Here is a 13,292-nt window from a genome sequence, read left to right on the forward strand (position 1 = left end):
AGCTTCAATTTCTGTGATTGTGAAGTAGAAATTGTACCTTTCTCATGGGGTTATAACCCACTCCAGTGTTCTTGCCTGGAGAATACCAGGGACGGGGGAGCCTGGTAGGCTGCCGTCTATGGGGTTGCACAGAGTCGGCCACGACTGAAGCGACTTAGCAGCAGCAGCAGCATGGGGTTATAATGAGCATCCAAGAAGTACATGAGATAATATGAGAAAGTATTTGACACCTAATAGACGCTCAGTACTTGGTTACCGAATCTCGTCTCCTATGCCCTTGCCACTGTGGATCAGCACTCTTGCCACTATGCCCTTGTTCTGCGGATCAGCAGCTCTGCATTACCAGGGGGTGGGGGCTCAATAGAAACATAGAATCTCATGCCCCACCCTAAAGCTGCAGAATTGGAAGCTCCATTTTAGTAAGATTCCCAAGTGGTTCATATGCTCATTCAAATTCGAGATGCTCTGTACCATGGTGCTTCTCATGTCAGCCTGAGGCTGTGCAAATGTGGACCATAGCTGTGCCATGAACTGATTAGCTCAGTAATTAGGAACTTGGTGCTAATTAGGCTAGCATTTCATATTACTAGCTAACTTTACAGATAAAGCTATTTTAGGGTTGTAAGTATTATTATCCATATGGAAAATATACATACTTTTGTGTCCTAGGCATTCATACTCTAGCCTCTTTTCCTAAAATGCTTCTTCAAGAGTGATCCATGGTGAATGGTCCTGGAATTATTAGGGGTGTTGTTAAAAATATAGATTGTTCAGCCCAACTCCTCTACTTACCAGCTATGTAAGCTTGGATAAATTTTTAACTTCTTTGTGCCTATATTTTCTCATCTATAAAATGGGAGTAATAATAGCAATACCTGATAGAGTTGTGAAGATTTAATGAGTTAATACCTGTGATCATAGTGGTGGCTGGAACATCAAGTGTTTGTTTGGTAAACATTGATGTTAAAAAATAGATTATTCAGATTATTCATTCCTAGTAAATCAGAATGTCTGGTTCTAGCCCTCTGTTTTTATAACAAGCTTTTCAGATAATCTATGTGTTGGGGACCATATGGATTTTGGTGGTTTCCTTCCCAACTACATATTGACAAAATCCCTCATGATTCAGACCTTACTGCTCACAAGAAAGACCAAGTAAGAGATTCTGGATCAATCCATGCAAACCAACCCTGTCTGGAGAAACAACTCGAAGATTATGTTCTACTGGCAATGGGTCAGTGGGTTTCTCTTCAAACACGAAGGATAGGGCATGTATTTTGCACAAGCCCCTGGAAGCAGGCAAAGAGTTAGAGAGTCAGTAGGTTAATAACTTCCATTGAGTGAAATGGGCTTTCAGCACGTTGACCAGACTTGCTTTTCTTTCATAGTCCTTCCTATGACTGGATGAGAAGAGTCACACAGAGAAAAAAAGTATCCAAGAAGGGAAAAGCCTGTCTGCTGTTCGACCATCTGGAGCCCATTGAATTGGCCGAGCACCTCACTTTTCTGGAGCATAAATCTTTTAGAAGGATCTCAGTAAGAAACTGGACATTTATTCTTCCAAGGATAACAACCTCCATGCCAACTTTCCCAAGAGCTGCATCTTCATACTCTGAAGTGTTGGCAGCCTCTGTCACTGTGCTCCTCTGGAAAAGTGCCCTTAATTCACAGGAACAATCGCTTTTAACCAAAGATAAATATTATCCTGTCTTTCTTTTATGGCTCAGGAGCTATATTTCTGTCGCTATTTTCAATGTCTCCTTTCATAGGATTAAAGCATGATTTTCTAAATACTTGGTGGAGATTTAACCATTCAAGGTTTATTTAGCTCCATTGATGTCTCCCAAGTGAATGCATTTGGCTGGGCCCCTCATTTGGGGGGGGGAGAAATATTTATTTAGGTTGGGATATGTATAAATGGCTTATTATGGGTATAGGTTGAAATTAGGAACTGTCAGCTTCCTGAAGAATCTTAACATTAGGCTGTTTCTTTCTCAGGGATGGAGATCCTGGATTAAATATTTCTTTCTTACTTTGTCTTGATAGAGCTCCTTCTCTACGACCCCTTCCTTTCGACTGTGGTCTCTTCCTAGCCAGCTAATCACTTACTCACTTTCCATTTGTTATACTATTTCCACAATTAGTCACAAATAGCCTTTGTCTTTGTCTCACCAAGCTTTGGGCATGTCACTCCTTTTCCAAGATGCCAAAGAATGAATTACATTATTGCTTGCAAAGAAGAACATGAGGTCAGAAGTATGGATTTCTGAAAGACTGATTCTTTTCACTGAGTAATCCTCCTTGGAGAGGACCTTTTGGGTCCCCACAGGCAGGCCCTGAGAGGAAACCTTGTGCTCTGTTTATATGATAGGAGGCTCTTGTGTATTAATATCTGATGATTCCCATGCTGACTTCGAGAAAATGTGTCTGTTTTGCAAAAGAGTGGCCTTACTTCAATTACTATTTTTTTCTCTTCTTTTCTTGAAAACAATTTTGCAAGCTTATTCTGACTTGAAATTATGATCGTTATGTTCATTTCCTCTTCTTTAATGCATGCCATTGTATCTTGAACTTGCCCAACCACTGAAATTACCAGTAGTGGTGAAAAATGGAGATTCTTAGATTATTCCTCTGGAACAGTGATCCTTTAGGTCTAACAAGTTTCCTGAAACTAGTGTTTTAGCAAATGCCCCATGTGGATCTGAAGATCCAGCAAATTTTGGACTCACTGGAATGTGACTTTGAGTCTTGTCCCTTGCCCTCCCCACCAACACTATGGTGTGTAATAATTGTGTGTCTGTGTATGGGAGAGTGAAATGCAGTGAAATAGCATGTTAAAGGTACAGATATAGTCATTATTCATAGTATATTCATATGTGTAAGATGCCATTGTAAGTGTGAAATGAAAGAAATAGTGATGTTGTTGGGAAACATTGTCTCATCTATGTTCCGTGCAACATTCTAATTTATGATTTTTCAAAGACTCCATTGTAACTCAGAGTCTCTGAATCTTCCTTTACTAGTTCACTGATTACCAAAGCTATGTCATCCATGGCTGCCTGGAGAATAACCCAACCTTGGAGAGATCTATTGCTTTATTTAATGGAATCTCTAAGTGGGTCCAGTTGATGGTTCTTAGCAAACCAACTCCTCAGCAAAGAGCAGAAGTTATCACAAAGTTTATCAATGTTGCCAAGGTATGTATGTCTGTTAATTAGACTGGGATTCTTAAAGGATTCTAGATAGTCGTTCACTTGGTTGAGAAAAGTCATTGAAGAAATTTGGAATTCACAATGTAGAAGGCAATTAAACTATCCATAAATGTCTAATGAACAAATATACTTCTCTCACGCAAGAAGATTACTTTTAATTGGCAACACTTGGAAGTATTTAATGTAGCTATTTTCTGTGAAAGGATTGGTATATTTTTCTAGTGAGTTTTGTTTGTATTTCATTTTGAATTGATATTGTTTTTCCTACATCCTTGTTATTAAAATTGTATATGACTTCATCTGTACCACCAAAAGGTGAGAATAATTCAAAAATTGTTGCACAGTATTGAAGTTAACATTTTTTAATTGCAGAAGCTCCTTCAGCTCAAAAATTTTAACACCCTGATGGCAGTGGTGGGAGGCCTTAGTCATAGTTCCATTTCCCGGCTCAAAGAGACCCATTCTCATCTTTCTTCAGAAGTTACAAAGGTACAGTGAACCAGATCATAATCCCAAGTAAAAAATTTGCTTGGAAATTGTTTAGAGGTAGGATGATCGTAACAATTGTCACTCAGAAGGGGAAAGTTTTTTTCTTAGACAATAGGAGGTTATAGCCATACCTCCTGGAAAAACAGAATAGAAGTGACAGCAAGCGTTCAATACAAATGCTTTTAAACCCCATTAACATATTGTAGTTGTAAATATTCAAAAAATATGTATTTGGTGCTTACTATGTGATCGGTAGTATGAAATACATGAAGGTTATAAGGCAAATAAGACAGATATCAAAAAAAAAAAGACATATCATTCCTATTATCCACTCCTCAAATGAAGTCATTGAACAGTTGCTCTCTTCATAGCACTGGATTCAACATGGGGGAAGATACAAAAGAAGAGGGAGGGGACCGAAAGAAATCTTTTGTATAGAAAGCCTTCAGATTCCAGGAACAAAAATAATTTAAAGCAATGATTGTTTCCCAAACTGAACTTTTTCCAGACCACAATTAAATATTTCCTTATGGAGCAAAAAAGAACATTTCATCCTTATGAAAAGATTTCTCTGTAAAAGTGTACTTTGCTGTATCATTAAGGACCCTTTCAGCTATAAGTTAAAAAAAAAATCTTGGAATTGTCTAAATAATAAGGAAATGGATTGTGTCACATACCTGGAAAGTCCAGAGGCAAGGCTAAGTCCATGCATGGGCTGATCAGAACTCTGGCTCAATTGCTCTGAATTGCGCTTAGTGTGAGGTTTTTGTTTTTGTTTTTCATCAGACTGATTTCCCTCCTGACTGGGTTGTCTGCAACAGTGGAAAAATTTTGCTCTTTTGTTTATGAAAGTTGGAGGTAGGGAAAACCCCTCTTTAGCTTTATCCCCATGGAATAAAGGCCTTCTTTTTTTAGGCAGATTGGACCATCTCAAATCACATGCCCACCCCTGGGCCAATAACAGTATCCAGAGGAATGCAACATGTTGATTGGCTTAACTCTTATTCCTGAACCAATCATAAACCAGGGGGATGAAATTATGATGATGGTAGATCAGAACCTATGCTTGGACTTGGGCATGGAAACAGCTCCATCTGAGACACATGGGAAAGAGTATACTAGTCACCTTAGGGTCTATTAGGAAGGTCTGGTTGCTGTTAGACAACCAACAATAACTTGTTCATATGAACAGGAGAATTTAAGACACAGAAGCACTGCTGACTGACCTCAAACACTGTACTCATTTCAAGTATAATGGGGCTCATTATGTGTTTCATTTTCCCATAGATTAGTACTGAATTTCCAGTAGAGAGCAAAACATGTTTTAAATGTGAAAATAAGAACTCAATGGAAAAAAAATTGAAAAAAAAAGATAATTCAATGGAGGCTCATAGAGGCTTGGAACAACCAGTGTATATTGAAAAATTATTTATTCAAACTCCTCTTTCTTGCAGAAAAAGAAAGCTAATGTCCCTAAAAGTGAAGTGACTTGCTTAAGGTCACCTTCTTACTTAGTGGCAGAGTCCAAAACCACAGCTATCTCACACATCAATATGACTGTTCCTGCCCCTGTCCCTGTCCTGTCCCTTTCAAGTTATATCTCAAATGCAACTTTCTTGGAACTAGGAAATTTTAATATACTGCATATGTTAGTATAATATATGCTTATTTTTCGGATTGTAATATTTCCATGAATTATTAAATACTTATATAATGATGTCATTTAACATCTCAACATACCTAGTAGGTAGGCAGAGGTGTGGGCTATTTCTGGTTTGTAGCAGAATGGAACAGGCTATGCAATTCATAGTCAGGTTTTCTAACTTTCTTTTTCCTGGTTAGCATCTCCCTGCATCAATGTTGGTGCAATCCATACTTCTCTTGGTAGCAGAGGAATTTCCTAGCCACACACTGTTGGGCCTGGTGGTGGGCAGAAGGGAAGGCCATTTGAAAAATCTACTTTTCCATCTGTTCCCCAGAACTGGAATGAAATGACGGAACTGGTCTCCTCCAACGGCAATTACTGTAATTACCGCAAGGCTTTTGCCGACTGTGACGGCTTCAAAATCCCAATCCTTGGCGTCCACTTGAAAGACTTGATAGCAGTCCACGTCATTTTCCCAGACTGGACAGAGGAGAACAAAGTGAACATTGTGAAAATGCACCAGCTCTCCGTTACCCTGAGTGAACTGGTCTCCCTGCAGAATGCCTCCCACCACTTGGAACCCAACCTGGATTTGATCAACTTGCTCACGGTGAGTTCAGCGGGCTGGAGCTTGTGCTCCAATAGACCGGAGCTTGAACCTCACCTCCCAGGGGATGCAGGAAGATCCGCGCCAGCAGTTCACAATGAGGGCAGGGGAGGGGTTGGATGTGGGGTCAGTGGTTGGGAAGAAATCTCAAAGGAGGAAGGGTGGGGAAGCCACACCTGTAACCTGCGTAAATTCAGACTGTTAAATATGGTCTCCAAGCACAGAAAATTCCGTTTGCTTTGAAGGTCCCAGTCTCTGCCCCCACAGCTCTGGTTTCTGGAGTTCTTAGAGAGGCCCCCCAGCTCTGTCCTCAGGGCTTCACAATCCTGCATCACACTAATCTAATTCATCACCCCCTTCCCTATGCCCTCAGCTCACTGGCTTCTCTGGATCCTCACCACATTGCTGTAACTGAAGCCTGGAGTAAAGCAGGAACCTTCTCCAAGATCTCCTTGCCCCCACTCCCACCAGCCTTCCCAGAGGCACCAGAGGCACTTCCCAGTCTGGCCCTGGAGGCCCTTCCGGACTTGCTTTCTGACACTTAGTCTCTCCTCGTTTCTGATCACCTGATCCCGCATCACACCTGCCTTTGAGGAGTATGGGGCTTACACTTTCCACCAGTAATTGCTGCCTTCTACTTTCTGGCCATTGCATTTTCTTGGAAAATTCTTTCCTTACCCCTCCATCCCACCCCCTACCCCGCACCCCATGACTAGCTTAAATTTAAATGCCTCTCTCTTTATTTAGATGTTCTCAGGGAGCATTCTGTTTCCCTCCAAAGCAGTAATGCATCTGACACCTGTGTTGCCCTTGCACTTTGTACTTTCTTATCTATAGGAGGTACCACTTGACATTAGATTTTTTTTTTTTCTGTCTACTTGCCTTATGCATTGCATGTCCCCAGCACCTTTCATAGTACCTGGCATACGTAGGGGCTCAACAGATGAACTGAATGCTATAATTAGGAATGATGTCTGTTGGAAGAAATTAACCTACTTCTCATCATTTTGGGCATTAGTGGCACACACAATTAGCTGGTCTCTAGGTCCTAGCACTTTTAGATACACAGGTGTGTAGAAGAGAATATTTCCCATTGGCTGCTTCTTTGTCAGGGGGGAAAGAGGCATAAGCAAATTCTCTCAGCTTAGCTGAAACAAGTGGAGGAGTAACTTCCTTGTTTGGGTTTATGACACTGTAACATTTGAAACTTGGCTGCAATACTGAATTAACTACTTCCTTCCAATGGCCATAGGAAATGAAAACAACAATCCCTCTGAAGCTCTGAAGGGCTAAATCCTCTAGGGCTGCTGCACTGGAATAAGAGTATGGTTCCTAGACCTTCTCACCCACTGTTCCTAGAACACATAATTGTCTACCAAAGAGTTGACCCCCTAGGTGTAGGCAATAATGGCAGCTGCCTTCTTCGTATAAAGCAGAAGTGGTCAACACACAGAAACACAAATCTCTTGGGGTTCAGATTGTGTGACAAATAATAAACACACAGACATTCTCACTGGGTGTGGGGGGAGCCTCACAATCATCCAGGCACCTGCATTTATTAATCATTTGCCATGTAAATCTGTTTCTATGAATAAGTGACCAGAGTTGCAGCCCCAATCAGACTGTGTAAACCCCCATACACAGGTGATGTCTGCAGACCAGTCTCAGGGTGTAGCCGAGGTTTCAGGTGTCTGTGTTCAGACTGTCTCCGTGAGGTGGAGGATAGCTTCACATAGCAGGCGCCTATACCTGGGCAGATTCTCATCTGGAAGAAAGATAATGATAGAGTAGAGGAAATAATTTTTAATTGTAAATGCAGCAAGCAACATCATGACAGAGAAATCTTAAAGGATTTTGAATGAAATTTTGGGATGCTGATGGAAAATCTGAATTCCAGAAGTAAAAGCTAAGAAATAATTGGATTTTTGCTGAGAAGGAAACAAAAAAGAAAAAACCTCAATCTCTAGTTATCTCTGTCTCTCAGAAATTGAAGGAAAATTTAGAAGCCACCAGGCATCATATTTAGTCAGAACAGTGGTAGTAGAGTGTAGTATCCGGGCCAGAATCTCTGATGGGAGATAATAGCTGTTGACCTTGCCTCTGCAGTTTTTTAGCTTTGTCTCCTTCTAACTGACTTTGGATTTTTTTCCTAAAGAGTTTTGTGCTCATTTGTGAGGTCTCACCCAGTTCTAAACTTCTGTGGTTCTAGATGTAAGGAATGGTGGAGCCTTGGGACTAAGGAACCAAGTGTCAGGCTGATCCTGTGGTTCCAGCCCAGCACGCATCAGGATAGCAGATTTCCAGAGATGAGCACAATCATCAAGTCAGTTCCTACTTACAGCCAAGAGCCTTACTCTCTCCGCACAACCAAGGAGAAAGTTCAGTGCGTTCATTCTTCCTGGCCATAGGCAGATTAATCTCCTCAGAATCAGGGTGGAGGAGGCTCCCAGGAGGTGTTCACTGGAGCCCAGTGAACATTTCATGAACCATATTCATGTTGGGATGAGAACCATATGACTGATCGTATGATTGATTGGCAGCTGCCCAAATGCATGTGAGGTCATTCTTAGGCACAGCATTGAAGGAGTGATTCTTTCTGCTCCAAGAGCCTAGCTAAGTTTCTGCCTGAAGTGACTGCTTCTAAATATGGCCCCTGGTGAGGAAGCTGATATCAATTGAGAGCTCCAAAATAAGGAAAAGTAGAACTTTTAAGTTCGTCAGCAATTCCTATGTATCTGCCCGCTCTGTATAGCAATGCTTGAACTTTCTGTAGTAATTGATTCCAGTTTTCACAGCACTTTTCACATATATTGCCTCAATAGATTCTCACACACACCCTGTGATGTAGCCTGGACAGGTCGGAGGGTATAACATCACCCCTGCTCCTTCCTGTTTTAGAAATGAAGAAGCTGAGAGTCATAAAGGACAAAAAAGCTTGCAAATAACCAACTTCTGAATCCCCAGTTTGGATGTTTCTCTCACGCTCTGATGGACATTTACTCAGTAATGTGGGAATATTGCTGATATTTATTTTATTTTGCATCTTTGAAAATTAAATAATCTCTCTTTTCTTAGGCTTCAGTCGTATCCAACTCTTTGTGACCCCATGGACTATACAGTCCATGGAATTCTCCAGGCCAGAATACTGGAGTGGGTAGCCTTTCCCTTCTCCAGGGGTTCTTCCCAACCCAGGGATCAAACCCGGGTCTCTCGCATTGCAGACAGATTCTTTTCTTTTTTTAATATAAATTTATTTATTTTAATTGGAGGCTAATTACCTTACAATATTGTGTTGGTTTTGCCATATATCAACATGAACCTGCCACAAGTGTACACATGTTCCCCGTCCTGAACCCCCCTCCCACCTCCCTCCCCACACCATCCCTCTGGGTCATCCCAGTGCACCAGCCCCGAGCATCCTGTATCATGCATCGAACCTGGACTGGCGATTCATTTCACATATGATATTATACATGTTTCAATGCCATTCTCCCAATGTAGACAGATTCTTTATCAGCTGAGCCACAACGGAAGCCCGATAATACTTAAGTGGGTAGCCTATCCCTTCTCCAGGGGATCTTCCTGACCCAGGAATTGAACCAGGGTTTCCTGCATTGCAGGGGGATTCTTTACCAACTGAACTATGGGGGAAGTGTATAAAGAACAAGTTAATTACAAAACAAAATCTATGTGAGCAGGGACTCTGTTTGCCATTTTTTTAATCATAACTTTAGCCCCCCAAACAACACTGGGCACATGAAGGAAAGGTGACCATACCACCAAACTGCTGTGATTTGGCTTATTCCCTGTTTGAGGGAAGATCTGGAGAAGACCCTTTCCATTGTGATCCTAATTCATGTAACCAGGAGCTTTCAGACTGAGGCTTCTTGTTTCACGGTACATGAAATAGTCTGATTTTTTTTCATAGTATTTTTAGATCTATCAGTTACATTTACCATTCTGAGTATATGCAAATAACTGGAAAGCCCCTGTATTTTTACAATCGAAGAAGAAGAAAAGAAGAAGAGGAGGAGGAGGAGGAGGGAGAGGAAGAGGCAGAATTGTAAAAATTGTGAATGGGGATAATTTGATGATCAAGTGTGTGTTGTTTTACAATTCTCCAGTCAAGGCAATGTCAGTCCTAAGATGCAGACTAAATCCACAGCTATCTCTGCTGATAGGCTTGGATGTAAAAGCAACAACTTGAAACAGTGACTCAAAACATTTTTCAGAAACAACCAAACTTAAAATGTTAGATGCAAATAAAGATTTTTGAAATCCCATTGACAAGCTGCCTCTAGAATTAAAAAGGTGTGTAGAAAGTAGAACAGGGCCATAACACCCAGAGGAGATCCAAGAAAGCAAGTAAGGTTGTGACTGGGAAAGCAGAGAGATGGCAAGACTGACCCAGATGGCAGCTCTATATTCGTGGTTGAACACTGTGGCATTTGGCTGCTATAGTGATTGGAAGCCAAACCCTGCAGTTCCCTTCTGTGTGACCCTCTAAAACAAACCGCAGTAGACACATACTATCTTGTTTAATCTTCCCAACAAACCTGGGAGGGAACTATTATTGATTCCCATTTTACAGATTGAGACAGACTCTAAAGGCTAAAACTAACACAACATTGTTAATCAACTATACTCCAGTAAAAACAAAACAAAACAAAACAAAAAACTAAAGAAAAGGTATTGACTCTCTTAGGTTCATACTGCCACTAATAAATGGAAAGCAAACCTTGGAAGAAGACCAAAACATTTCCATCATGGAGTCAGGTATCTGTTCATTGACACAAAAAAATCCCCCAAAGTGTTCTGTATCTTTTGAAAGAGCATCTCCCCTACTTGGTGTGTGGCATATTTAGGTTTTTGGTTGGATGTTCTTGCACTGCCATCTTCTTTTCTCCAGCAGATGCCAGTGCCATCGTTAGAGGAGGAGTCAGGAAGACAGGAACATACTCATTAAAGCCTGGGTTAACTCCTGATATCAAGTAATTCAGAAGGAAGAAGTCACTCAGTTTTCTAGGTAGCAGTCACAGTACAAGGTAGCAAACTAGGACAGGGATTATGGGGGTAGAAAAGACAGGTATGCTGTTTGCTTTCATGAGGCTTGAAGATCAGGAGAGTCTTCTATTGTGGAATTTATAAAATGGTCAGCGACTTTTCATGGCAGATGTGCTTTATTTGACCCACAAGAATCATAAAAAATTTTTTATTATTAGATGCCAGTGCTTAAAATGGGAGTATTTCATATAATGGTCCAGATTTGTGACTTCTTTTAATAAATTGGAAGATGTGGCAGTTGTTGTCAGACTGATGACAATTTGCCTTAGCTGAGTAGTGGCTGTCTCCCATTCATTCATCAGAGTTCACACCCGCGCCCTTGCTTCCCTAACCCAGAGATCCAGTATCAAATTCCACTTATCAGCACAAATTTTTCTTATTGTTGGGCTAAGAGGAAAGATCCCCAAGTTAATCACATTGCAAAACTCTGTTGCCAAATACTGCATTGTACCAATGTCTCTACCACAATCTCTCTTTCTCACATCTTCTTTGACTCAGTTATATAGTAGTCTGGCTCCTAATAGCATTTGTTTGTGACATGGGGCTAGTTCCTCTCCAGCAAAAAGTCAGGGCCCCTAAAGGTAGAAGTGACTGCTTTTCAGGGGAAGGTGAATACAGTGTGCATTCTTTGTGAGCAGGATTTTCCTGATCTGAAATGATACTAGGGTAATTTTGTAGTAAAGTCAATTGTCAATTTTATTATGCTTGGAAAAAACTTTTAGATGACAAAGTTTAGGTAAAGCAATACATGATCAGATGTGTGAAATTCTTAACTTAAATGTTATGTTTAGTAGGTAGAATAGTGACTAGAATGGTCCTCACCATATATTAGGCAGCCGATAAATATTTGTTCAATGAACGATGCAAGAATGCCATTTTATAATGCCAGCTGCTTCTTTTTTTTAAATGAGATAAAACAGAAAGATAACTTCTTCAAAGATATCCTTTGTCTCTGAGTTTTCTCTTGCTTCCTTCTTCTTTCTCTTCCCTCTCGTTCCATACCCGTACACATTAAGCCTTTATCTAATTTATCTAAGCCTTTTTTAAATTGAGTTTTTAACGTTTGAATTTTTTCCTAAGTAGAAAACTATTTAACTGTTTTGGCTGCGTCAGGTCTTAGCTGTGGCACCTGCGGGATCTTTCTTTGCAGTGTGCGTCTTCTCAGCCCGGGTGGACTCTTTAGTTGCGGCGTGTGGGCTTAGTTACCTCACAGCATGTGGGCTTAGTTCCCCAACCAAAGGTTGAACCCGCATCCCCTACGTTGGAATGTGGATTCTTAACCACTGGACTACCAGGGAAGTCCCTAAGCTTTTATTTTTAGATGAAATATATTACAGGAAAATTTCATGCTTAAATGGTCAGAGAAAGGACAGGGCACATGGTTCTCTTCCCTGATGATGCCATCCATGGTAGGATTCATCTTCCCAGTGAAGGGCATGTATGGGAATTATCCAGGCGTATTTAATTCTTATGAATTCTGTTTTAGGTGAATGAGACCGTGCATTTTAAGGTTTTGCAGATTTTTTTCCGTATTCTTCAGTCTTGGTGTATGTTGTCATCCTTGCCTACCCTGTTTTTTCTCTGTATTTTTCTAAGTCTTCCCTGGAAGGTCCCAGTTTACAAATTCCTCTGTGAATCCATTCTGATCTTTTCAGCCTTCAGTGGTCCCTCCACACAGTAACAAGAGTAGTTTTAGTAGTTGTAACAATAACAATGACAGCGACAACATCAGATTACCTTTCCTGAGATTTTACTGTGTACCAGGCCCTGTGTGAAGCCCTTTACCTGCAGTATTTCATTTGATCCTGATAAAAATCCAATTAGATAAGGGATTTTTGTGATCTTTCCCATTTTACAGAAGTGGAAACTGAATGTCAGAGAGAAAGTAACTGGCTCAAGGTCACAGAATTAACCAGAGACAGGCTTAGAATTTGAGCTCAGATCTCCAAAACCTCTCCGCTGTGCTTATACACACTTCTCCATGAGAGCTTCCTACAGCGCTTGGGGTGGGACAGCTTCCTCGCATTTAGCTTGTGTTGCCTTTTGTTGATATGAACATATCTTTTTGTGTTCAGGTCCTAGTTATTCAAATAAAGTGTCAGGCCTTTGAGGGCATAAATGACTTTATACCATTTTGTATCACCAGAACCTAGCACAATGCTTGGAAATAATAGAAACCTTTTCATTGCTGCTTTATTTCTACAGTTCTCTAATCAAACCTCTAAAACAGCGCTGATTCCATTTCCAAGTCTTATTTTATGCACTTGTCCTATTC

At 40.7% G+C, this 13,292-nt stretch overlaps 1 protein-coding gene across 5 annotated transcripts in view; it reads left to right on the plus strand.

Moving 5' to 3' along the window:
- The window catches only part of RASGRP3 (RAS guanyl releasing protein 3), a 114,705-nt gene that overhangs the window by 78,343 nt on the left and 23,070 nt on the right, over nt 1-13,292 (plus strand). For all 5 annotated transcript variants that reach the window (XM_013967527.2, XM_013967530.2, XM_005686402.3 and 2 more), the window contains 4 exons: nt 1,389-1,536; nt 3,024-3,197; nt 3,585-3,701; nt 5,681-5,956. In XM_013967527.2, coding sequence (XP_013822981.1) covers nt 1,389-1,536; nt 3,024-3,197; nt 3,585-3,701; nt 5,681-5,956 — 715 coding nt within the window. The remainder of the gene's footprint in view (nt 1-1,388; nt 1,537-3,023; nt 3,198-3,584; nt 3,702-5,680; nt 5,957-13,292) is intronic.

Source organism: Capra hircus, chromosome 11 (genome assembly GCF_001704415.2).
Source record: "Capra hircus breed San Clemente chromosome 11, ASM170441v1, whole genome shotgun sequence".
NCBI lineage: Eukaryota > Metazoa > Chordata > Mammalia > Artiodactyla > Bovidae > Capra > Capra hircus.